At 47.6% G+C, this 26,431-nt stretch overlaps 1 protein-coding gene across 6 annotated transcripts in view; it reads right to left on the bottom strand.

Annotated features, from left to right (window-relative positions):
* PXYLP1 (2-phosphoxylose phosphatase 1) overlaps nt 1-26,431 on the bottom strand; it is a 65,422-nt gene continuing 38,991 nt past the window's right edge. For all 6 annotated transcript variants that reach the window (XM_019747398.3, XM_074312931.2, XM_074312932.2 and 3 more), the window contains 4 exons: nt 15,969-16,127; nt 15,165-15,291; nt 6,787-6,926; nt 1-2,362 (listed from right to left, as the gene is read on the bottom strand). In XM_019747398.3, coding sequence (XP_019602957.3) covers nt 1,425-2,362; nt 6,787-6,926; nt 15,165-15,291; nt 15,969-16,127 — 1,364 coding nt within the window. In that variant the 3' untranslated portion in view covers nt 1-1,424. The remainder of the gene's footprint in view (nt 2,363-6,786; nt 6,927-15,164; nt 15,292-15,968; nt 16,128-26,431) is intronic.

Raw genomic sequence — 26,431 nt, 5'->3', positions numbered from 1 at the left:
TATTCTTCAAAATTTTATTAATAGAAACAGACATATTTAAATGCAACACTGGACAAAAACAAAGAGAAAAGATCAGAATACCAATGACACGGGAGAATCTCACTTGCAAGTTACATTTCTTCGCACAGAACTAGCACCATTAGTTCAGAAACCACAGATTTAATTATAAGTGCTTCTAATATATAAAATACTTTATAAAGATTACTTAACTATCTAGTAACAAAGTCCTTCCAAAAACTTATTTAAAAATCAATTCGAATTTACCTTTTGAAACTGACATAAATGGTTTAAAAATTGATCGATTTCTATGGCTTGTCAAAGAAAATAAGCCATAGTTAGTTTTATTGGAAGAAAGTGCCTGATTTCAGCTTCTGGCTCCCTTCTAACCACCAACCAGGTAGAATGAATTGAATATTACATAGGAGTAAGAGCAAATCTAAAACTGGTCTCAGAAAATATTTTCCTAGACTATAAAAATACTAAATGGAATACAAAAATTTCAGCATATACAGCAAATAGACTACAGCAGACAAATATTTAAAACATACTTAAAACTACCTTATACCACAATCATCGTGAACATCAAGTATTATTCTAATAATTTTTATGTGACTCATTCTGATTCATTGTTTATTAAGCATTGTTTTGTTATAATGTCAGATACAGACCAAATTCTGTGTTTCTAGCAGAAGTTACTGGAGGCACCGCTGAATAATTCTTGGTATTCAACTGGTTCTCAAAGTGCGGAAAGTGCGATAGTAGTAGAGCCTGTATTTTAGATCAGGGGTCAGCAAACTCCAGCCCGGGGGCCAAACCTGACCCACTGCCTGTTTTGTGCGGCCACACTCATTCATTTACATAATGTCTGTGGTGGCTTTCATGTGACAAGAGCAGAATTGAATAGCTGTGACAGAGACTATATGTGGCCTTTTGGTCTGCAAAATCTAAAACATTTACTATCTGGCACTTTACAGAGAAGGTTTGCCAAGCCCTAGTTTAGATAAATCACTTTGGGAAATTTTTCATTGAATAAGGATAAGGTAAGATGGCTCCAGATTAAAAAAGTTTTGGCTGAGGTTTGCTGGTTCCATCATACAGTAGTACCATGGCAGATCAAAAGGATACATATTTGATTGGCAACTTTGGGCATCAGAATATTTTTCTGGCATTGTAAGCCAAGTCTGGCTATAGAAGATCAAGTACCTTCCTTTCTCTGTGAAGTAGCCATTGTGTATCAAGTAACTCATGTACCCGAGTACAGTAATGTACTCACTGTTCAACCCAAATCATCTTTATGGCTCCCAAGCACAATTTCTAACCTTAAAAAAATCAATAATCTCGTACCCTTGGCAAACGCTAGAACTAGAAGCGTACCTTCCCCATCCCTCTGTAGCGACATAGATTCTATAAGTGCGGTGTACATTTCAGAATCCTTCCCTATGACATGCATCGAAATAATTAGTGCTACCACCACCCAGGGTCACAAACATGCCCTTTTTGACGAAGTGGACTAAGTTTTCAAGGGGGCACATGGGCTTGGGAGAACGCTTATGGTGGTCCTGGCAAAAAGAGGTGTGGTATGTGACATCCACACCATTGTAAAGGATCCGGACAGAATGCTCACTGGGCTTTTCTCTGTCTTGCCAGAGCTCAAAGATCAATCTGGCTGCAAACCTTGGGAACCTGGCTTCCGTCAGGCCCAGGGCACTAAGAACAGGTGACAGAGTGACATCATGCGCAGAATAGAGGGCAAAGACCTCTTCTCTCCTGCCCGCTGCGGCACGCTGCATCCGGCTGACGGTCTGATTCAGGATGGGGTGAGCGCCCAGGAGCGCATACCCCAGATACAGTTTCTTTTCCCGCCTCTCTCTCTCGTCCTCTATCTGATGCGTCTTGATCACCTTGAAATGCTCCATGTCAATACAACCATTTCTGGTGCAAGGGAAGCTGACGTTGTGGCAGAAGTGGCAGAGCATAGAGTCTATGGGATTGGCAGCTCGGAGCTGCTTGGTCGGGATGTCCACGATCTTCGCCATCTCCTCATAGGCCCTCTCCAGCTGGCTATTTTTCAAGCGTAAGAGGTACTGCCGACGCTGCTCCTTTTCCAGATACTGGTTTCTCACTGGGCAATAGCAGTTTCCAGAGCAGAACAGAGCACTGGGCTGGTGCCTGAAATAGATCTTCTTCCAGTCAAAATCTGGGAGAAAGCCATAAAGCAGGGCCAGCCCACTTTGTAGCGTCCGGCTTTTCCCAGTGGTCTCTAAGTACAGCTGGTCTGTGGACCAGTCATTTGGCAGGAGTTTGTGTTTCTTTAGATAGATGTCCCTCAGCAGCTGGCCATTCTGCAAATGCTGCACGACTCCTGCAACAGAGAGTGACACAAGCTTTCCTGACTACCAGCTCAGCCAAAGGAGTTGCAAAGGGAAGCTGAGTCAGTGCCCAATTCTGGAATGCCTTAGATCAGTGTAAGATCATATAACGGAGCCTGTTCCCCACTGCATGGAAGCTACAAGAATGGCTCATGTCAACTTACAAAGGGAGCCCCTTGGGGTTATCCAGGAAGGGATGAGCAGAGTGGGCCCTGTCTTCTGGACCCACAGCCTTTCTGGGGAGCATACGGGTCATCTGCCTCAATCTCTCCCTCTTGACCAGCCCCTCCCCTGGGGGAGGCCTTGTGACTGGCAGTCCTCAGGGGGTAGGACTCGCCCTGCTGGTGGGTGCCTAGCCTTTAACTGGCATGGACCTACGGAGAGCTTTGTCCCTCTGTTCAGGGACACACACAACATTCCCCAGTATACAGGGAGGGCTCGGGTCACTCAGGGAAAGAGATAAAGCTGCTTGCTGCTGCGTGGTCGTCTCACTGCTGGGACATTCCTTCTTTCACCCCATCCTCCCGACTTGCCCAGCCAAAGGCTCTCTGCTAAACTTCTAGGTTCATTCTGCCTAATTTTGCCTCATCAACAAGGACGCTCTCTCTGTACAAGTATAGAATGATCTCCCAGATACTCAGAATATTAGGGGGAAAAAAAAAAAGCAAAGTGGAGAACAGTATCTTTATTATTCTCCTTTTAAATAAAAAAGGGGGAAAACAAGACTGTGCATTTGCAGTTGCCTATGTTTTGCGTAAAGAAACTGGAAGGACACACAAAAAACTAATCTCAGTGGTTACTTGAAGATTATGGGGGCACAGCAATGGGCTGGGTGGAACGTGAATAGGAGCAAGAATTCCACGTTTACCTTTTAGATTTTTTGAGTGTTGAACTACCACAGGTATAGTGATAAATTGTCTTGAAAACAAAACAAACCAAAACATAAAACAGCCTTATTTTCAAGCAGGGGAAGGTAATTAAAGATAAAAACAAGCTCACCCTCCAGCCAACGGGATGTAAGGGGATACAATTTCAGTACAAATATGAATTCTCTGAGAGTATAAACCACACGCAGACCCTATGACCAGTAATATCATTTACTCAGGTGCCCAAATGGTTTGAACAGCTTCACTGTAAAGATGAGACAACGTAAGGCTGAAATGCATGAGTCAGAGGGAACTGTTGGCCCAGGCAGGGGAATAGGTCAGGAAAACATCCACAAAGGATGTCCTACTGTGAAGAGTATTAACTGAGGGCAGAATTCCCTCAGAGATCTGGGCTGGGACAAGCCGTAGCATTTCCAAAATGATTTGCACAAAGAGGCAAACCACGAGTGACAAACATTAAGAATCTGTATCTGGCCCTACCTTGTATCCTTAGGCTACATACATCAAAGTCGGAGTTCCTGCTGTGTGCCAGATCTTTCTCCTTTCATCCTCACAAAAACCCAATAAAGAAGGCATATTATTATTCCCCCCAATTTTCCTTATTTTACAGATGAGGAAACTGAGGCCCTAAGCCAGTCACAGTTGAGAAGTAGCAGAACTCATGCTCCCCATCTGGCCCCAACCTTGTGCTCTCAGTTCCTTCTCACAGCAACGCCTCCCGGTATTTTCAAGCAGAAACACTAAGTTCTAGCCATTTAGAGCTTCTTATACTCTCCAAACATAGCCTGCATCTTCCTGACTTAGTTTATGCCCTTCATCTTTCTCTGCCCAGAGAAACCCTCATTCAGCACCTGGCTCCAATACTACCTTCTCTGTAGAGTCTTCCTTCTTCCTCCCCCACGTCAAATTAATTCCTTCCTGTTCCCATATGCCGTTGGACCTCTAGGACACTGCATCCGCTGAGCCCAGCATAGGCTAGCACATGGTAGGCATGTCCCACATGCTATCTAATTTAATTCACCACCAGCCCTGTTGGGAAGATATCATTAGCACCGTTTTATGGGTCTGTCTCCTCCGAAGTCCGTGTTTATTCTAGAAGAGCCTGAAGCCTGTAGCAGTTCAGTTACTGGTCTCTATGGGCGTTGTCCCACTACCCCTGTGGGCTCCTTTAGGACAGGTAGGGGGGCGTCTTATTCATCCAGTCCGCCCCTCCCCCATACTCAACAGCTGCCAAAGCATCTTGAACAGACTAGGCCCTAATGATCAACCTGCCCTTATGTAGTTACTGTGGGGTGCCCAAAGTGTGCCAGTTACTATAAATGATTATTATAATAGCTATGCTTTTTAAATAAAATTTAAAATAGAAGATAAAATTAGCCATTAAAAGAGAATAGGGAATGGGAGCAAACAGTACTGCACAAATGATTTCTAGAGTAATACTAATTTAGAAAATGATGATGATAATAAATCGAGAAGAACGGTCAGAATGAATAATTGCCTTTAAGTGTGTGAACCCCTAGTCTGCTCCACTCTAATGCTGTGCCCTCTGCTCTTCTCAGGGAACAGCCCCTGGATCCAGAGGCTGGACCCCAACTCTCAGTGCACAGCTGATGGGCACTGACCTTTAAGGATCCCATCAGATTCTCTCTCTCAAGAATTTGGACTTGCTGGTTCACCTCTGGCTCTGGCTAGGCCTGTCACTCTGTTGACAGATACATAGCAAAACCAGAGGCAGAGACAGCTAACTTGTTTTATTCCTGGTTCCAGTCTCTAGAGGTCTGGTCACACTCTTGCCGTTAGAGTCTGTAAGTCACTCTGAAACCTTGTAATAAATGTCACATTTTGGCTTGGATTGGTTTCTATTACTTGCAACCAGACTCTAAGCAGTGGTGCTCAGTAAGAATGGTTCTGCCCTCAGGGGTGGGAAGCAATACTCCTGACACCTAGTGGGTGGGGGTCAGGAGACTGGACAGTCTCAATGAGGAACTGTCCTTTGTCCCACGTAACTTCTGAATATACCACAAGGTAGTCCCACATGTGAAAGACCTGTTTAAACACTTTAGGCTAGAGCCTGCTTTTTTGTATCTATAAACACAGGGCCATTTTTGTATAACACTAACATTCACTGCGTTTTCTAGAAATGTGGTATCAATTGAGGGACATCTGTATTTTGTTTTGATCAGAACTTGTCAAAAAAATTATGTCCCAACATGTGGTACTTTAACTAGAGTCACCAATACAACATCCGTCAATCAGTCTATATTTGTAGCTGTCACAGTCACTAATCTACATTTAAGTGTAAGCCACAGATTACGTCATTCTATTTTCTAGTGTGGGTGTGCTCAAACATGTATATTGAGGCACACAGAATTACATAATAAATTAGTTTCCTTTTGTTTCTCCTTTATAGTATAGTTAGACTACCTGACATTTTTAAAAAAATTAAGTATATAGGTATATTACCGTGTTTTGCCGAAAATAACACCGGGTCTAATATTAAGATTTGCTCCAAAAGACGCATTAGGGCTTATGTTCAGAGGATGTCCCCCGGAAAAATCATGCTAAGGCTTATTTTCCGATTGGGTCTTATTTTCAGGGAAACATGGTACAGGTATATTATATTTGAATTTGTAGGTATAAATTAGGTATATTATAATTTGAATTTTACTTCAGGATAGTTAAAGGAGCTCCACAAAATCCTTGTTAATAAAAGGGGTGCTGGATCTGGCAGGATGAGAACTCCTGTTTTAAACTAATGCAGAATCTGTGCATGTGGAACATAAAACGTTTTGACAGAACTCCCTACTCAAGGCTGGTCCTCCAGAGCCTTCAGCTTACCCCACTCTGTCACTCACGACCACTATCCCCAATAACAATGGCTCTTAAAACATGGTGAAACCCAACAGGGACAATTAGAAGACAGAGACCTTCCTTCCATCAAAGCTGACGTCCTACCATGCTGGTGGAATAAGAAAACAGAGCATGGCCAATAGGTCCTCCTGATTCTTCCAAAAAGGCTGGTGACCAAGCAAAGATCCTTTGAGGTGCCAGACCGAAGAAGTAGGAAACAGGAACCTCTTGGCGGACCACCAGTTCGGTCTCCTCTCACAAAGGTGAGCCCACCATTAACTCACCAACCTACTTTGCAAGTGGGTTACCAAAGAATGTGCTAGTAAGACACCACTGTGTGTGTGTGCGTGGGTGTGCACGTATGCACGCTCATGCATGGACACAGGAAGAAAGAGAACTCATTTCTTTGGTGGGATTATGGGTGCTTTACATTTTCCTTCCTTTTGCTTGTCTTTCCTAACTTTTCTTGCATGACCATATACTGCTTTTGGAATAAAAAAACAAGTTTTTTAATTTTTAGAAATCAGATATTTAATTAGATACCTTGGTGAACTCAGAGCTGCCAGTCCTTATTTACTCGTGTGAGCTCACAGCACCTTACCCAGAAGTATTCGCTCCAAATGTGTGCCAAAGGGAAGCATGGGTGGGAGAACACGTGAGTGAAAGGCTGTCACACATACCTGTCTGCGTGAGCTCTCCCATCTCACATAGCGGGTGATTTGGGTAAAGAGGCAGAGTGTGCAAGGGGCTTTCAAAAGAGGCTCCGGATCCTTTTGACATGTGACTAACAAAATTTTCCAGTTTAGGATGATATGGTTTCCTAAAGAGACAACACAGAGTTTAGTGGTCAGTATGCTCTAAAACGGTCCACAACGCTTTCAGCTTCAGCAAGCAAAATCCCAAATGTGTCAAGCCCTTTTGACCCACAATAATAGGTACTGGCTCAATCACTTTTCAATTCAAATTTTGTCATCACTTGACCACGGATGCATACAGGTAAAAGGCCCACTCCATCAGGCCAGCCTGAGCCCCCTGCTCTGCTGAACTGCCCATCACTCTCGACACTGGGAGCCGGCTTTGCCCTCTACCACCAGTGCCCCAACCTGCATCCCTCTGTCTCTCTCTAGGAGGCCACGGACCCCCACCAGGAAGACACACCGAGGCTGGGAGTCCTCACTTTCTCCCGCCCCTGCCCCTACGCATGCCACCTGCCTCTCAGTCCTGCAGATGTGTCCTCCTGGGCCTTCTCCCCCTTCTCTCCTGCATCCCTGCAGCCACTAGCTGGGTTTTGGCTCAGGCAGCTTCCGTCTGGAGGGCGTGGGCTCCTCTTTGGCCTCCTTGCATCCTTATTTTACCCCTCTAATCTTGCCTTCTCCACAGCCAGAGAGATCGACTGAAAGGCAAGCCCGACTCCACATTGCTACTCCTGGAAGGAGCCACTCATGCCTGTCAGTCTGTTCGGGTCCCATCTCATTCTGAGGCTCACGGCTCCCCAGCCTTCTCCACTCTGCTGCTGTGCTCTGGCCACTCGCAGCCCACCAACCGACCTGTTCCCCCAACACACCTTGTTCTTCCAAGACTTTCCACACACTGCCCCCTCCTCCTAGAAAACCCACCCCAACCTTCGCCTGGGTAACCCTTAATCCTTAACTTATGTGACCTCTGGAAAATCTCCTTTGAAAACAATTTAACTGATTAAGATAACCAAGACCTCTGCAGCTCTCTACAGTTCACTATGCATCTTGCACATACAGTATGTCATGGCAGGCAGCGTGCTCATAAACAGCTAACAAAATAGTTTGTTCATGAGAGCTGACATTTTTTATATTTCTGTCATGAAGTAAATGTGGTAAATCAAGATTTATCTTTCTAGTCACTAATACACAATTTTCCTGAATAACGAAATGACCTATGCATACATACACATTTTCTCTGAATAATGAGATGACTTATGAATATATACACCTTTTCTTTGACTAATGAATGGCCCACGAACGTATACACACTTTACAGCTGAACAGAAGTAGACAGAATAGTTCCCACCTAAACCAAATAAGCATGAAAAGAAGCAAAGATAAATTGTTCTAATGGCAGACCCCTGCTGTCTGAAAGCCCAATTAATGTTGGCAATGCTTTAAAAATGACTGCCAAATGGTTTTAATATCTTTCAAAAACGTAAAGCTAAAAAAAGACTCCAGCTTTTAAAAAGTGTTTTGAAATGAGACATCCAGTATAGTTTGATAAATCACCCTGGACAGCTGCAGGGCATCTGCATAAAAACAGAGGCTATGTTATTTTTTCCTGAGGCTAAAACACGTAAGTATTTGCAAACTGGGAAATAAAATTTCCAGACTGATAATGAGGCTGCCAATATGAATCCACATACACAACGGCTATCCGTCAACAGGCGTCAAATGTTCTGCTCCAGGCCACTATGTCAGGTCTGTGATTTCTGAGGATCTGCGGGGAGAGACTTGCTGCCAATTTTAGAAATGAAATTTCACTGCTGAAAGTGTTTGCTGAGATGTCCCAGGTTTTCAGAGCATCTGACAGCGTTATGGTGTGTTCATGTTTAACTGTACTCATGAAGACTTGTTTTGGGCAGGGCGAGATGAAGATTCATGAAGAAAAACTTCGCTGCCGGAAGAGCAAACAAATGGCTGGATCTTTTCCACAGGAAGAGGACCCGGTATCCCGAGTCCCCGGGCCTGTCCTGAATCTGAATGACCAGGTCCTGCCTGTCTCGTCCACAGCTCCATCCTGGGGGCCAAGAGGGTACCTAGCACACGGTCGATACTCCAAAGAAGACATGTGGATGAATTCAGCGGGGAAGTCCCCACTCCTTAGATGCTTCCTGCAAAGTCCAAGCCTGCCACAATCTGTAGCAATGAACATGGCAAGGTCCCAGCGTGTTCATTACAATGTCCAGATTTTGATGGAAACGTTAAAGCCCATTGTGGGTGAGACTATTAACTGTAACAAAGACTCTCTTTGACCAAACTTTAGGGAGGGTCCTCCTCTGAACCCTCTTTTCAACTAGACCTCGACCTTTGGACTTAATGTCTGTCTTGGCATCGCCCAGTTTCAGAAAAAATCCTGCTAAGTCAGTTTAGCCAGTATCTTCCATTCTTGATATCTGATCAAATTCCTCATACTAGGTGGTATCTGATCACCCTGGCTTGCCTTTAGCAAGAATCCTGTCAAGTTGGTTTAGCCAGAACGCCCCTCACCCCTGATGTCTTTTCCATCTACTGACCCCCACCCTGTTCCTTGGCTATAAACCCTCTCTTGTCCATGCTCTATTTGGAATTGAGCCCAGTTCTACACTGAAGTCTCTTTCCCCCTATTGTATTTGTTCTTGAATAAAATCTGTTTTTATTGCTTTGACTACGGTCTGACTCTGTTTCTTCTTTAACAGTTGCATGCTCAAATCTATTCTCTTGGGAACTTGGTTAGGTCCCATGTCTGAGGCCCGAGTGATTAGGTAGAGCCATGTGAGTAACTGCTCACCAGTGGGTTAGAAGGATGCATGCCACTTCCGGGTTTAGGCTTTCAGGTCACGGGCCTGCCCCCGTCACTCTCTTCCTTCCCTCTGGACACTATCCGGGCATGGCTGCAACCCAGGTTCAGTCATGTAGAGATCCGTAGGGCATGGTGGGAGCAACACGTGGGAGGAACCCGGACCCTGAGTGATCAAGTGGAGCCTAGTCTTACAATCTGGACTCTCGTCTCAGACCTTCACACAAGGAAGAGGCAGATTTCTTTATTTAAGGCAGTGCATTCTTGGGTCTCTTGGTTACAATAGCCTAGCCTTACCCTGACCAACACAGAAATGATTATATCTGTGACGATGAAGTTTTCTCCAGGAACCTCATGTTGCAGCCTCATTGGAAATCTGCTTTCACACCGAAAATTCAAAGAAGCAAAAGGGCTACTCCCTGAAGCGTTCAAACTATTCAGGTCAGAGTTCTTGAGTACATTTTTATATATGTCACAAAGCTTGAGACAGAACTCCAAGGCCAATCTGTACGCCCATGAGAAGATTTATTGTGCTCCAACTACAATCAGAGCAGTGACTAAGTTTTGCACAGAACATTAAGAAAAGCAGAGAAGATATAAGACCACTGACACTGGTGTCAGAAAACACAATTCAAAGACGCTTACGTGGCTAGAAACTTGGGTGAGTTCATACCACAGATTGGTAGAGTTTACGCTAATTAAACAATTTATTATTTTATATTGTTAATAAAAATGAAATTCTAGAAAGATAAACTGAATATCCTTTTCTCAGTCTTCAGCTTTCTGGACCTGTTACTTGACACCTTTCCCTGCTTCCTGAAACTCTTTCTTTCCTTAGGTCTCATAACATCATTCTCCTGCCTTCCTCCCTGTCTGCAGCTTCTCCATCTCCGCCTGGGATCCTCCTTTCTCTCTGTGCAGTAAGGTCGGTGTTACCCAGGACGCTGCTTTTGGCGCCTCCCTCATCACTCCATCGGCTCTGTCTGGGATTCCATTTAAGCCCAAAGCTTCGACTGCCATCCACATGCTGAACTCTCAAATCATATCTCCCGGCAAGAAAAAACTCCTGGGCCCCCACAACTACACGACGTATAGTATTTTCTAGAAATTATCCCTTGGATGTCTGATAATAGTTCATACTTAGCACTGTGGCCTCTCCTCATAACTTCCCTCCCATATCTCCCTTCTTCTGGGCTAGTCTGTGGAGGGGCACCCCCCAATCAGAAAGCCGGGCACCATGCCCGCTCTCTCTTATCCCCACCCAACCTGTCACCAAGTCCTACCTATCCCACCATCTGTAACTCTCTCAGATCCACCCCCTCTCCATCTCTGCTGCCACTCCCTGAGTTCCAGCCTCCACCATTTATTCATTCAACAAATATTTAATTGTGCTCCTCCCATGTACCAGGCTCTGTCCTAGGCACTTGGGATACAGCAGCATTGAACAAAAACAAAAATCACTGCCCTCGGGAAACTTACATTCTAGTCTGGAGCCTGGGGAAACAGAAAACATACAATGCACACTGTGTGTGTGTGTGTGTGTGTGTGTGTGTGTGTGTGTGTGTTAGAAGGTACAAGCTGCTATGAAATGGTGATGCACTTATCAAAAAGAACACCAGGGTAAGAGAGATCTGGGAGACCTGGGTGGAAGAAGTATACTGAAATTTTACCCGGCATGTTCTGAGTAGTCTTATTGAGAAGGTGACATCTCAGCAAAGACCTGAAGGAAGTGAGAGAGCCAGCCAGGAAGCTGCCTGGGGCACAGCCATCTGGAGATGGGCCCGTCAGTATGACAGCCCCGAGGTGGCAGTGTGCCTGCATGTGGGAAGGAGAGCCAGCAGCGGTGTGGCTAAGGGTGAGAGCGGCAGGTGAGCTCAGATAGGCAAGGGGAGGAGGAGCACAGGAGGCCCTGTAGGTCATTTCAAGGACTTGGGCTCTGCCTCTCTGTGAAGTCCTTCTTCTGGATGACAATCCCCACAATATTGTAAACACCGCCGCCAGCCGCCAATCCCTTCCCCACATCATGGCAGCCAGAGCGCTCCATCACTTCCTCCCTTCACTCCGCAGCTCCCTCGTCACCTCATGCTTAGTCTACACTCCTTAGCTGGACACTCAAAGCATCAATAACCTCCAATGACCTCGTCCACACACCTCTCCACTCCATGCTCGTTTGTGGGCTGACCTGTCCATCTCCCCACACCTTTGTACAGGTAGATCTGACCACTCCAGGTACCGTTTATCATCCGCTGCTACTTGCATACTCATGAGGTGCCTTTCTCTTGGTGGCCTTCCCTGATCTACCATCTTACTTCCCTCTCTGCCCCAAGCTCAGCCCGGCTGCCCTCTTCTGGTTCACACCACCAAAGACGGTACCAAAACTACTTCCATTTCTTCTTACTGTTCTTCCACTTCTAACACCGCTACTGCTGCTATCAGCCGTGCTGGCTGCCATTCACTGGGGGCTTAGCAGGCGCCAGGCACCAGGTCTGTCTCTCCAGAGGTGAGTGGGCCCCCGAGGGCAGGCACAGCCTTTCTTCTGTGACTCCTTAGAAGCTCACTTTCCCCCTCACTCTTCCAGTCCAGCCACATACTGGTCTTATCACTTATACATGCCCAGTTCTTCCAGCCTCAGGACCTTCGTACTTGTTGTTCTTTCTCTCGGGGACACTCTTCCCCCTGATCTTCACAGGGCCGACTCCTTCACTTCATTTAGGTATCTGTTCACGTGTCACTTCCTGGCACATAAGCCAGGTACATGTGACCGTACCTGGCACATGTTAGGCATTCAAAAATAAAATTTAATGACTAAATGCTAATTGAACTCAATATTCTACTCTTTCTTGGATGCGGAACAGAATATCTAATTCATATTCATGAACGCCAAAAAAAGGCATTTACAAAACACAGCACAATGGCTAATAACCTTACTGCTGGATAAACAGTCCGATGAGGGTTAAAATAGCACCTTTGAGATGGGGCATATGGCATTCATGACGCGGCAGTTTCCACCACAAAGACTTTGAGAGTCACGGAATGTGTCCTTGCGAAGGGAAATATTGGGGCGACCGACTTGTATGGCCATCTGGCTCCTCTTAGTCAGCTCCCGGCAGCCCTGCCTGCTGGCCCAGACATTCTTTTCACTAGATTAGAGTAATGGGCACAGTCCAGTACTCACTCTGCCTTTTAGGAAGCCATAAAAATGAATAATTTACGAAGCTGAACTGGCACCTCGGAAGGCAGCAGGCACTGCTGGTGACCCAGAGCCCACAGTCCCGGGGAATTCAGAGGCCCAAAGTGGATCCACACCACTGGGAATCCTGCCCACTCCTACGAATGACAGGCCAACTTTTACGGTTTTTAAAGATGGAATTAATTAAATGACATTAATTAATTAAACATGCATACTCCACCCACTTTCTACAAAGGATTCAAAACAGATCCTAAGAATACAGAATGTTCATAAAATAAAACTAGGCCAAAAGATCAAGGCCAGGGAAAATGAGGACAGAAGCAGCCAGGGGAGCTGGTCCCACGGAACTGCACCTCTCAAATGGGAGCTCTAGAAATGGCCCCATCAGTGGATCCTGCCATCTCTGTGACAGAAGGAGGGGCCCTGGGACCAGTCCTGGCTTTGTGACCACAACCACTCAGGGAGGAAAAGAGGCCGGGCCCCAGGAGACCTCCAGGCTGCTGCGATAAATGAAGCTCTCGGCACGGACTAGGCGTAGTGCTTAGTCAGACCTCACAAGGGTGTCAGAAGAGAGGTATCAGCATCCCCATGTTCCAGAACAGCGTACACTAAGGCTCAAAGAGGTGGAGGGATGTGCCCTACATCACACAGGTGACAATGGCCTTCGAGGATTCCAAGCCAAGACTTAAATCTGCTAGGAACACATGATAGGCAATTATGACTTGTGATTCTCAGAGGTCTGAATTCATTCTGAACAACCCAGTCCAACAACGAGTAGATGCTAGGCTCGGGCTGGGCACTGGCGATATGGTAAGACCCAATCCCCTGGAGAAGCCAGTGGTGCCGGGAAGGCAGAGACAGTCACGCTGCGACGACAAGCTGCAAAGAACCAGGGCGCACAGGGGACGCTCTGCACGCTGCCAGGTGGCTCTGCCTGGTGGCTCCACCCCATGGGCCCTTTTCTGAGAACGGCCTCAAGTGTCCAGGGACCTTCCAGCAACAGCTGACTGCTCTGAGGGCAGACCCCTGGCCTGAGCTGAGCCTCTCAATTTCTCATTTCTAAGAATTTGAAGCCCAGCTAGAGAAAGAGGAACAGAAGCTGTGAGAAGCCAAGGGCTGAACACAGATGACATTGTCCACAAAGTCCTTGAGGTTGTCCTGGGTGCGACCAGCTCAGAACTGGACCTCCAGGGGCCTATCTGTCCCTGAGCTGTTCAAAGGGTGGATATTCAGCCAGTGTGCAATGGCAGGACTTGGCCAGTTAACACATAGAAACTCTGCTCTGCCCGATGGAGGCAAGCCCGAGCTGCCCTCCCTGCATGCCAGCCACCCTGTGCCCTCCCACTACCTTGGATGCTCCAGCACATTCCCATGACCCGGAAACTAAAGGGTTAATACCCAGCACAGCAAGTGACTCCTCACCCCTACCCTAGTCCTAAGGCCAGTTAAGGTCTGGTCATTAAATATTTTGTTCTGAGACTCTTCTCCTGTACCTGCCTTTTCAGTTTAAAATGAGGCCGTAGCAGTGTCCGATATAAGAAGAGAAACCATCCTCATACACCGGGAGAGGTTTCTTAGAGGAGGCAGAACCCCCAGGGGCCTCAAAGAAGCAGGCGGGGGTGGGGGGCATGCAAGCCAAAAGGCAGGTGCAGAAGCCTGAAGGGGTAAGGGGTCGGCGAGAAGTGGGTATGGCAGGGGCAGAGGATCCCAGCGGGAGGGCTGGCACACAGAAGCATTCCATCAAAATAACGTCTTCCCCACTAAGCACTGGCCTCCGTCTCCACCCCTCATTCAGCCAATGCTGCTCGGGATGTTATGTGTCCCTAGCATGTTTGCTGAGGCCTGGCCTATCATTTTATTGCTAAGTGTGCCTCCAATTTTAGGGCCATGCCATTTCCATATGCACCATTTCCACTCTTTTCAATTAGTTTTCATCCTAAGCGCTCTCAACCATGAGCAGAATGTCTCTACTCCTAAAGATACTTGAAGTAATGACTTCCAGTTACATGGCTTTGCAATCGACAGTGTGCACGCCTCTCCACCATCTCATTTACTCCTCACCCCAACCCTGCACGCTCAGCAGCATCATGCCCATTTGAGAGCTAGAAAGGCTGCGGCTCGAGACTAAGGGACTTGCCTGCTGCCCTGACTGGCACAGCCGGGCCCGGGTCTGAGGACTCCTAACCCAGTGCTCACTCCACCACGTCCCAGTTGATCAGACGCCTGGCTAACCCTCCCCACTCCGCGACTACAGGTCACTCCCCTATCCCGTCATTCTCCAGTGAGCATTTTGATTCGGACAGAGAGAACAGATTCTTGAAATCGACTATTAGAAAAAGTGCAATTTACCTGTTAGCCACCAGAGTGCAGTCAATTTCTGGTCGCTTTGTCTTGGGAATGACATACAGTGGATACCTGTCTCCATGTCGTATGAACACGTGCACTGAGACGAGCTTAAAATGATGTGGAGCGTGACCTGAGTGAGAGGGAGAAAGAGAGATAGATTCTTGTTACCACTGAGCAAGTGTCAATCCTTTTCACGCCACAGAAGTGGGAGGCGTAACCGTGGTGGAAGGGCTCTTAATAGCCTCACAAGGCCGGGCAGAGGCACGTGAGAGGGCTGGTTATAGCCGGGATCCCTAGAAATCATGGGAGGCTCTGGGGTGTGGCCGGGGGCTAAAGGCCAGTGATATGTGGGCAAGACTCTTCCTGTGGCCTCACTCACATCCACAGCCTGGGGGAGGCCACAGACTCAGAGGACACAATGACTTCTGCTTTAAATCTCTCATGAAACAAGGCTGGGCACAAACATAAATATTCAGCATCATTATTTGACACACTCTCGGAAGAGTAGAGCTCAACGTAGAAATGGGAATTCACGGTACCTTTTCTGCAAGACACCAGCAGGGCATCCTGTGGACATCCTAAGCCCTGAGAGAGACTCCCCGGAAAAGCGGGTAGCTGGGGGTGATATCCTAGAGATGAGGACGCTAAGACCTGAGAACTCACTCCAGGGCACAGTCTAGTGGCAGCTGCAGGATTTATGCCCAGGCCGTCTCGCTCCTTACCACTGCACTGCGCTGTCTGAACAAGAACAAGTTCCCAGAGGGGTGTCTGTCCAGGTACCAAGTTGGGCCGTGCAGGCAGGCCTACCTTCCATGCTGCGCTCGGCCACACTGGGAATGTTGCAGTACAAGAGAGCTTCGTAAACCGGGTCCGTCCCAGGCGGCTCCGTCACGGGCTCAGGCATGATTCTCTTACGACTCTTGCTACTCACTCCATTCTTAGCTGCCGACACCGGGATGAGGTGGACTGCAAGGAGAGCCACGCAGGTCATGACACATGCAGTCACAGGGGGCACCGGGGCCCGCCAGTTGGAGGGGTCCAGAGTGTGGCTGGATTTTCACCTTGAGTAACTATTCTCGCCCAAAGAAGGAGGGTGGGCTTTAGCGTAGCCAGAAGTCAGCTTCCGATTCAAGAGCTGTTTCTTGAGTCCCCACTGTGCCTTCCCTTTCTTGATGCCATGATCCTCTCCTCACTAATAATTATACACCACGGGTGGGCCGCCCCACAGAAAGGGACCTCACTCACAGAGGTAAAGGAGGAACTTACCCATTAACCTCATGCTGCTTACCTCCTTCCTCACACCCTTTGCATTCTATGATAGTAAGTACTAGGGAGAAAAACCATCACCTTTTGAGTACCTATGAAGCACTAGACAAAGATGTCTGACATATGAGTATCTCATGTAATACAATCTGTTGTACACTTTGTGGTCCCAAGAGCCCGACCATAGGCATCGGCTCATTAATCCTCCCCAGACCACTTCACAAGAGGAGAGCCATGGACCCAGGAGGCGGCTGAGGCAGCTGCCTAAGATGGACGTGGTGGATGGGACCCCATCCCAAGCTTATTCCTCTGCCTCCAGCCTAGGTTCTCGCCGACGGTCTTCTTGATGTCATGGGTGGGCCCTGTAGTCTGTTATGTTTGCCCATCAAGCAACCTGCTTCCTGTTGGTGAACCACTCCTTCCCCTCCCCACGTGGTTCTGACTGAACTGCCAATCACAATATCTCTGGCTTCCTGGCTGGGGGGTGGACGTGTGACTGGAGTCAATGAGAATAGTGATGGGGCAACTGGACTCCTTTCCCTTAGGAAAGCTGCTGTACAGACACCAGAAGAGGAGGCTCCTTTTCTTCCGGGTGCTGGTCTTTAAGAATGAAAAGTTGGGGCTTCCCCAGCCACCTGTCCCTCCCAGGAAAGCCTCTGTCTGCTATAGTGGGAGAGCACGATGCTAAGTAGAGACAAGTCCGACCAATAAATGAAGAGAGTTAATCCAAGAGGGAGAGAGAAAGAAGACCTGAGGACATCCATCCTTTGAGCCCCTAGGTCAGATGTGGCTGAAGGCAGAACCTCCCTTAGATATTCCAGTTATAATAAGTCGAGAAATTAAGTAGATTGAGTTGGGTTTTATTACTTTCAACCAAATGAGTCCTGATTAATACACTTTATTAATTATTTATGAGCAGATGTAAGTCCATCTTCCGGGTCAGTGGTCCCCAATCTTTCTACGTATGGGGAACCTCTGTGCAGCATCACAGATTTTTGTGGAACTCCCTGCACAATGACAGCTGTATTTTTAGCATCCACCAACTGAGGAAATACACAGAAATAGGTGTGCCCATCCATCATTTAACTTCTAAAATGTTTATTAATCACCGTAATATATTATATGTGCATACATTTGAACAACAGCTAAGACACGGCCTAATCACTAGTCTAAATCCATTTAAATTCCCTAATTTCTTCTACAAATTCTTCAAAGTAAATATTTAAAACCTTCCTTTTGCAAATGAATGGTATAAACAAAGATAAAAGACAAACAATCCATTGAGGGGAAAAATATTTGCAATATACCTAACAGATACATTATTAATATCTAGAGTGCATACAAGCTCCGAACACTGAAAAATCAGTAAAGGATATGAGCAGGTTAATTACAGGAAAATAAACACCAATGGCAGTGAACATATGAAAAGATGTTCAACATTATTCATACTTAAAGAAATACAAAATAAAACAACAATAGGATATGACCGCCCCCCCCCCCCCGCCATCGGACTAGAAAATCACGTATTAATAATAATATCAGTACTGGCAAGGCGTGAAACCTACACTGCCTTACACTGCTGGTGAGACTGGCAACTAGAAGGACCTTTTGGAAGGAGTATTTGGCCATAGCCACAAAAATGTGTTATGTGCTTTATTACTGATCCGATTATTCTACATCTTGGTGTCTACTCGACAAAGATATGAATTCCCATCACACCTTGCATGTATGACCGAGGACAGTCACAGCAGTATTGTTCAGAATAATCAAAAAGGGAAATAACCTAATTATCTCTCATTAGCAGAACGGAAAGTTACATGACAGTGTGGAAGGTCCTGCCACAGTGAAAAAGAATGGAAAAGAATCAAAGATAAATGAAGTGAATAAACCAAGTCATGGGATATTTACGTAATCCTCTTTGTGTAAAGAAAAAAAATTATAACTGTATGAACACACAGGCATTTGCTTCTTACGTAAATGCACAGGAAAATGTCTGTAAGGACAACCATTACAACACAGCAGTGTTTTCCTGTGGGGAGTGGGTGGAATGGGGTGGGAAGTATTTTCACTTGCTCTTCTCTAACTGTGTTGTTTTATATACCCCCACACACATATGTGTATGTATTTACAGTAAGCATATGTTACATATATTCTATATGTATAGAAACATATGTATGTTCTTTTTCAGTAAGCATATTTTCATTCATTGTTAAGACAACATTCACAGAGCTACAGAGTCGGCCCTTCACCAACTCAGAATTAGCCCTTGGGTTGGTCCTAGAGCCACTTTCTTCCCGGCAGCTGGAAGGGGCCAGAGCTGCTAGCACACAGCTCAGGTGTTTATGGGGGGATTTGCACCAGAGCGAGGGAATGAGGAAAGGCAGATGTCCTAAGGCAGCGTCTTAATGACCTAGCCCTTCTGGCCATGTGTCATCCCTGAGTCCTCAACTCTGCTCCTTTATGACATGGTACCAGATTCTGGTCCCTGGGCCATGTCTATAGGTACTCCCTTTTGAGTCTGGGCCAGGGAAAGGTGAAGATAAGGAGATATGACAATATGAGCAACACAGGGACAGAAGGGCATGGGTCCCTGGGTGTCACAGAGTCCCCAGTTTGCTGGTTTATCTGTAAGCACACAGGATGAAAATGGTTGGAGCTACCACTTGGGAAGTGCTATAGACTGAATGTTTGCCCCCCCCCCCCCCCCCCCCGCCAAATTCACATGTTGAAGTCCCCCAATGTGATGGAATTACTAGGAGGCACAGCCTTTGGGAGGTGACTAGGTCATGAAGGTGACACCCTCGTGAATGGGACTAGTGCCCTCATACAAGAGACCTCAGAGAGCTTTTGCCACGTGAGGCTATAAAAAAGGTGGCTTCTAGGAAGTGGGTTCTCATCAGACCTAAATCTGGTGCTTTGATCTTGGACTTCCCAGCCTCCAGAACTGAGAGAAATTCATTTCTGTTGTTTATACACCACCCAGCGTATGGGATTTTGCTAAGCAGCCCAATGTACTAAGACAGGAAGCATGGTAGCTGGGTCCAAATGACCCACCCATGACACAAGGAAGCAGTGGTTAGACAGCCACAGGCAAAGACTGTGGTATTCAGAGACCTTCTATCAGAAAGATTTTATCTGCTGCTTCTTCTGGCATCTGGTCCTGTCAGCCTCACCCACTAGCTGCTGAGATTACCCTGCGCTGTTTGCACCTTCCTGAGTCACCAGGATGCAGTGTCCGTTCATGTGGGGCCCTTTGAGGGGTCCTCTACATACCAGACATTCAGAGGAGGTTCTGATGCATAGAAGCCGTGGGGTAAGACATCTCCCCAGCAGCATGCATGTACCTCCCGTCGCCTGACTTGGGTCTCATTGTCCTGAACTGCTCAGAGCCTCCCCCACTCTTCCAGGATGTTTCCCACCCATGTTCCTCCCTTTGCTTGCAACTCTACCCTCACCCTACCTCTGTTCCCCAGATCTCGCCAACTCCATAACTGATCCCAGGGGTCACCTCCTCCAAGAAGCCCACCCCAAACCCCCAAGTAATTTCGACAGCAGTCTTCTATGAGCCCACCCAGCTCTTGCTGCTGTCTTGGCTCACACCACAGTACATGGGAGCAGGGGTATCCACAATTTTGTCAACCCACCCTGCCAAGACTATGTCTCTTCTGTGTTTATAATCCCCCATCAACCAGCATGAGGCAGACCCTCCATAACTGCCTGTTGAACTGAAGGCCTGCCCTGAGCCAGGCACTGTGCTTCATGCTTTTGGTGAAATTCAATCTCCTTGAATCCTCACGTGGGAGCACTGAAGGAGACGGGTTACCTGACCAGACTAGGGGTGGCGATTGTCCCAACAGCTTCCTAGAGAAGATACCCAAGCTGGGCCTGAAAGGCTGAAATGAGGCTGGCTACATGGGGAAGAGGAAAGGACTCTGTCCCATGGGTAAACCAGCAGACAAGGGGCATCAGGCTGGCTCAAGATACCCTTGGAGCCCGGGTCCAGTGGGCCCCACCAGGGCTGACATGCAGGGAGCCCTGGGAGAGGTCAGCCGTGAAGGAGTCTGCAGGTGCAGACCGCTGCTGGAGGCTGCCTCTGCTCTGGCTGCCGAGTGACCTGCCACCTCAGCTCTCCCGGGCTTGCCTTGTCCCCCCTGGACAAAGGGGACTAAGGGAGCACACGGGGGGCTGCAGCCTGGAGCTCCAGGACACTGCTTCTCCTAGCAGGCCTTGCCCAGGCCCCCAGCTCCTCTAGCTGCTCTGAGGGACAATGAGGAACACTGCTGAGCCCAAGCAGATGACGGCAGCTCCCATGCCATCAGGCAAGGACAAGGGGATTGTGGGGGCATCAGAAGAGACAGCAGGCAGGCAAACAGATGGAGGGATAATGAGTTCCATTGTATAGGTATAAAAACCCATGAATCTAGATGTGGCCCTGGGCTACTGCAGCACCATGGCCAACATGAAGAACAGGAGGTATCTTTATTGCTAATTAACTCTGTACCACTGGGCATGCCATTTCTCCTTGGTGTGATTTCCAAGCAGGAGAGAAGATTTCCACGAGCCACCTGGGCATGAGTCTCTCTCATTTACGGCTGCTTTGTCTGCTCTTCTCATCTACAATCACTTTCATCCTGTTGGCTCATCTACAACCTTCTTGTATAAAGATACCAAAGGCGGTCTCAATGGCGAAGAATTGACAGAGCATGTTACCGCTAAAGCAGTTCCTGGGCCCCCTCCTTCCTAAAAGCAACCAGTACACTTAGAATCACGAGCAGAACAGTCAGGTGCTGTCCCCGCAGGCCCCTCCCCTCCCTATTGACCCCACCCTCCCCAAGGCACAAGGATGGATCCATGTGCATGGTGAGCAAATAGTCCTGTAGCTCTGACTAGGATACGAGCCACTCTGGCCTGCACTGCTTTTTCCAGCTTCGGACCTAGAAAGAGGCAATGGACCTCAGGTAGAGGCAAGGCAAGAAACTGTCCCTGGGCCCTGCAGCCTGTGAGCGCAGGCCTGCTAACGTCCTCGGCCTGCTATTCATGCCCCTGCCATCCAGTCATCCAACATCTATTGAGCCTCTGCTCGAAATTCTTCAGAGAATAAGATCTCCGCCCTCCTGAGGCTTACAATCCAGTTGGGGAAGGTGGTAAGACATTAAATAAGAAAAGGGGAGCAGGAAGTGGTCCTTATGGGGAAAACGGCCTTCTCAGTCCTGGGACCCCCGCGTACCCTGGTCACTGGTTTGGGGATGGTACAGTGAAGGCCAGGATATAAAGGAGACACTGGGAAGTCACCATGAGAAGGGTCGGTAACAGCCTCGGGCAAGCCTGACCAACCCACAAGTCTTAGCTCCGGAGCCAGGAGCCAGTGCTATGAATGCGCAGAAGCACATGTTGCACCTTATAATGGTTTGCTCCTTTTAATTTTTGTTTATTCTATTGCTGGTCCCCACAAATAGAGGAAAGGAGAGAAAGGACCCGGGGTCAGGGTTGCTCTTATCAGCACAGGCCCCTAGGTCATAGGCCCCTCTCTGGCCTTGGAACTCAGGCCAGAAGTAACCTTAGTTACTTCCCCAAACTCAGTGCTCTCCAGCGTCAGTAGGTAATGTTACAGCCAGGTGTCTGCAGCCCGCTCGCCAGCTGGGAGTCATTGAGACTTGCACAAAGACAGGCCAGCAGCGTTCCTCCAGGCCACCAGCTGATGCTCATGTCCCCATTTCAGGGTCTCACCCAGGGCAGAGGACAAAAATCTAGCTACAGACTTGGCCGTCTTCCACCTGCTTTGGACTTAAGAACCTGCTGTATGTAAGCTTTTTACAGGTGCCTCGAAACCAACACTGACAGAGCACTGTAGGGGCCCCCACTCCTGGGCCAGGTCACCAGCCCTCCTTTCCTTCTGTGGAGTGGCTCCTGCCACTCTGTGGTATGGTGGGGATTGTCATGCTGGCCCTCCAGGACCCTGTCCTTACCACACTGACTGCTCCAGGGATGGGGACCAGACACTCGCCAACTGTGCCAAGAAAGGCCCCTTCCAGGGAAGAGCGGCTTCCCCACAGGAAGAGTCAGTTTTACAGGGAGTCAGGCAGCCTTCAAGGCCCTGCCGCCTGCCATCCCTGCCTCACGCTGCCCCCTATTTCCTCTGCACGTGTGTTGTTTAGCTGTCAGCTCTTTGTCTGATTACACAGACACCCTGGCAGGAAGTTAGGTGTCGGCATCCACAGGTGTCCCGTGAAGGGGAGCATGATGTGCTAAATTGTTGGCCCAATTCTGTCTCTATCATTCTGGGTTCAGGTGCCCCACAAGTCACATCACTGACTGTACCAGCAAAGAACCTTACAGGGCCAAGGTATGGCCCCACCATCTGCTTTTTACCTTCCTAGTTTCAGGGCCTGCCTCACCCTTGTTGGGACTTCAGCCCTGGGCTGGTCACATTCCTAGAGACTGGTAGTCACCTCTTCCTTGGGACTCCTCTTTTCCAGTGCCACCAGAGTCTGTCCTCAGTCATCTGTGCTGCCACAGCTGTCCATGGTTCTGAATGCAGGGATGTGGCGTAGGGCTGGCAGGGGTGGGAGTGGGGGTGGGTCACAGAGTCACAAAGACCTGGGTTCAAGTCCTGACTCTGTTATTTCGTAGCTGCATGACCTCGGGCAAGTATTTCTACCTTGCTATGTATGCCTCACTTCCTTCATGTGTAAAGTGCGGTCACCTGATTTCGTAGATTTCTTCCTCCCTATAATCCAGAAGGCTCTTGAATTCTCCCTCCTTCACTGGCCTGCCAGAGAATAATGATTTGTTCTAATAGGCAATTCCCACAATTCCCTTAGTGCTCTTCAATCCACTGAGTTGTCTTAAATGCCCATTCTGCTCCACCATGCACTGAATATAAAAACGGCTGTGTGTACTTCTCAAATAACCAGACCACAACACCAGAGCCCACCGTTTTGCTATTTGCCCTCAGTTGTTTGCTTTTAAAGGCAGGGAGGGGTAGGAATCATGTTTATAGGTACAATGTGAAAAATCAAGCCCACATTTGTACACTTGGAGAGACTTGGTTTTACGTAGACAAGATTAATCAAACAGTTGAATCCACAGTTCCTTTTCTGATCTATCCACTTGGGGTCACAACACAACACCAACCTTTCTGGTTACTCTCATGCTTAATCATTCTTCATTGCTCACTCATTCTTGCCTCATGGTGAACCACTGTTAGGTAAGAATCTAGTTTTTGGTGCCAGTGAAAAGTCTGGTCCCATTCAGAAAGCCAGGGAACCATAGCAGGGGGGCTTGTGGGGTTGAGGGCTCAGCTCTGCTCTAAGCTGTTCCCAAGCTCCTATCCCCAATTTGCCAGACCCCCTCCCTCTGAGCTCTGCCACTGAGACCTAAGTCCACAGGACTGTCAGAGGGCAGGGGCAGGGGTCCCACTGTGGCCTCAACTGGCCCGAACTGCAGCCTCCCAAGGGGGCCAGGAAATATAGATGACGCAGGCACAAAGCACTCCAAATCATGACAGAAACTAGACATCACAAAGATGTCCAGGACAGGACCCCAAAAAGAACTGTGAAAAGAACCTCAGCCATCCGTAACCATCTCAGGCCGTAGATCCCCTCTGCCTCGTCTTTGAGAATCTGATAAAGGCTATGACCTTCACCCTTGAAAAAGAACTGCATATGCAAGCTTTTGTATTTGATTTCTGGGGGTTCGCAGGACCCCTGAAACCATGTGAGACAATGTAGATGGCTGTGGGCTCAGGCTAAGAACCCAATGTACCTGGAAACAGAGGTTCAATTTCAATACCCTGGAGAAGAGATTTTTCTTTTTTCAAAATGAAAAGGGATCTTTACAATTCACATAAATATGTGTTGATCCTAAAACCGCTATTCCATACTAAAGTATAAAAGGAAATGAAAATCACCCCTAATTTCACCACCCAGAGAAAGCCAGAGTGAACATTTCAGCGTGTGTGTGTGTATGGCTGGATGTCCTACTAGAGGTTAAACCTGTGATTCTGTCCCTGCTCTGGTGGGAATGGTGACAGAGTCACTACAGTTCAAGGACATTGTACCCCCTCCCCAAAGAGGAACAAATAAGTTTCCTTTGTCTCAAATGTCTGCACCCCACTGAGGTCACCAAACCAAGTGCCCAGGAAGTCTGGCCAGTCGTGCACTTTCTGTTAAAAGGGTCAAAGGCAGAGGTGGCCAGGCGGTGGGAGAGCTCTGGGGAGACCACTCCAGTGAAAGAGACAATGCAGCTGAAGGAGGGGCCTGTACCTTCAAGAATCTGGATGTTGTCAAGAACATGCATCCACCCCTCTGGTACGTACCTGGGGCTGAGGAGAGATGGAGCTCTGGTTGGGTTCCAGGCTCCTCAAGAGGCAGACCCCTGGCCAGTGGGGTCCAGCCCCTCAGATGATATAGAAAAAGAGGGAGGGAGGCAGGGAGGGCCAGAGGTGACACTAGTGCCCGAACCACAGAAATCACAGAGCTCACGCATCACAGCCAAGGGCCTGTCCCTCAGCCCGGGGCAGCCTGGCTCTGCTGCGGCTGCACTGGTGGGGAGCACAATGCGATGGCCCAGGGCTCTGTGTGCACACCTGACTCCACCCGCTTCTCCAAGCCCTCCATCCTGATCAGCTTTGCAAACTGCCCCCTCCAATCTTGGCCCCCAGGGTGGGGCTGCTGTCAAGATCACTGCTCCGCTTCCCATCACAACTTATTTTACTCGAAGGTGAATGTTTTGGGTTTTTTGATTTTTTTTTTTTTTTTTTTTTTTTTTTTGCCATCAGCTTAGGGCAGGAGCCCTGTTACCAAGACAACAGGGAGTGCCCCCTTCCCAGCTGGTCAGCATAGTTGGTGCAACTCCACCTGTGTCCTTGGCCCAGCCATTCAGTGTTACTGCAATGTAAACACGTCCTGTAGCTTTCTCTCCTATTTCGTTTCTCTTTTGATACAGTCTTGGCAATCCGCAGATACTCTCCATTCACTGACTACTTTTACTAACACTTTCTAGTTTTACTAACTAGCCCCGCCAGTTTCCGCTCTTCTAAATGGCAGATTCCCCTTCTTATCAAGTACACTACTGACTACATGTGTACACATACACACACCGATATAAAAGTACCATATGTCCTTTGAGTGAATATATTATGGACAACCTTCCACGTCAGTTCAGACAGGTCTACGCAATCATGGTGTAACAGATGCAGGAGTATTTTCGGTTGAACACTTTGGTTGCCTTCCCACTTTTCCCTATTACAAGCAAGGCTGCAATAAACATCTTTGAATGTACATCTCTATAGTCTCATCTATTCTTAGGAGAAATGCTCTAAGACCAAAACTAAAAAGGAAGGAAAAGAGGAAGGGATGGAGAGAGGACAGGAGAGAAGAAGGGAGGGAGGAAGGAAGGGGGAGAGAGGAAAGAGAGAGAGAAAGAAAGAATGTCCCCAGCCTGGAAGAAAACTAGAAATGACCCACAGACATACATGTGTCCAGTTTCGTTTGTGGGAGGGCCTGTGACATAATGCACTCCCTCCCACCTGTGCAAGGACATGACCTTAAAGATGTGATGATGAAAGCTGATTCACGATGAGACTTAATTTTGTCATTTATCTACAGAACGTTCTTCACCCTCAGATCCTTAACTCTAGTTGGACACGAAGCATTCAGAGAACACTCAGAAATTAGAAAATAAATCTCCAAAAAAGAAATCAAAATTAATTAAAAAAAAACTAAATAAAAAATGTTAGTAATGATGATATGGGGATATCATGATAGAACTCTTAGGTTAAAAGTGCAAGCCCTAATTTTTAATTCCTTATTCTTTTTGACTCCGACTCACCAAAACAAAAACCCAGGAGGTACCCGACTGTGGCTCTTAAAAATAGAGTAGACACCACATTAGAGCCCTGGCATTTAAGGGCTCCATCTCCAAGCCTTTGCCACCAAATCATATTAAGATCCTCATGAATCCCTAAGTTCACAAATACCCTGGGCGCATGCTCTTCTCCATAAAAT

This window comes from Rhinolophus sinicus, chromosome 5, assembly GCF_057876585.1.
Source record: "Rhinolophus sinicus isolate RSI-liver-muscle chromosome 5, RSI-T2T, whole genome shotgun sequence".
Lineage (NCBI taxonomy): Eukaryota > Metazoa > Chordata > Mammalia > Chiroptera > Rhinolophidae > Rhinolophus > Rhinolophus sinicus.
This window is presented reverse-complemented; position numbering and strand designations above follow the sequence as displayed.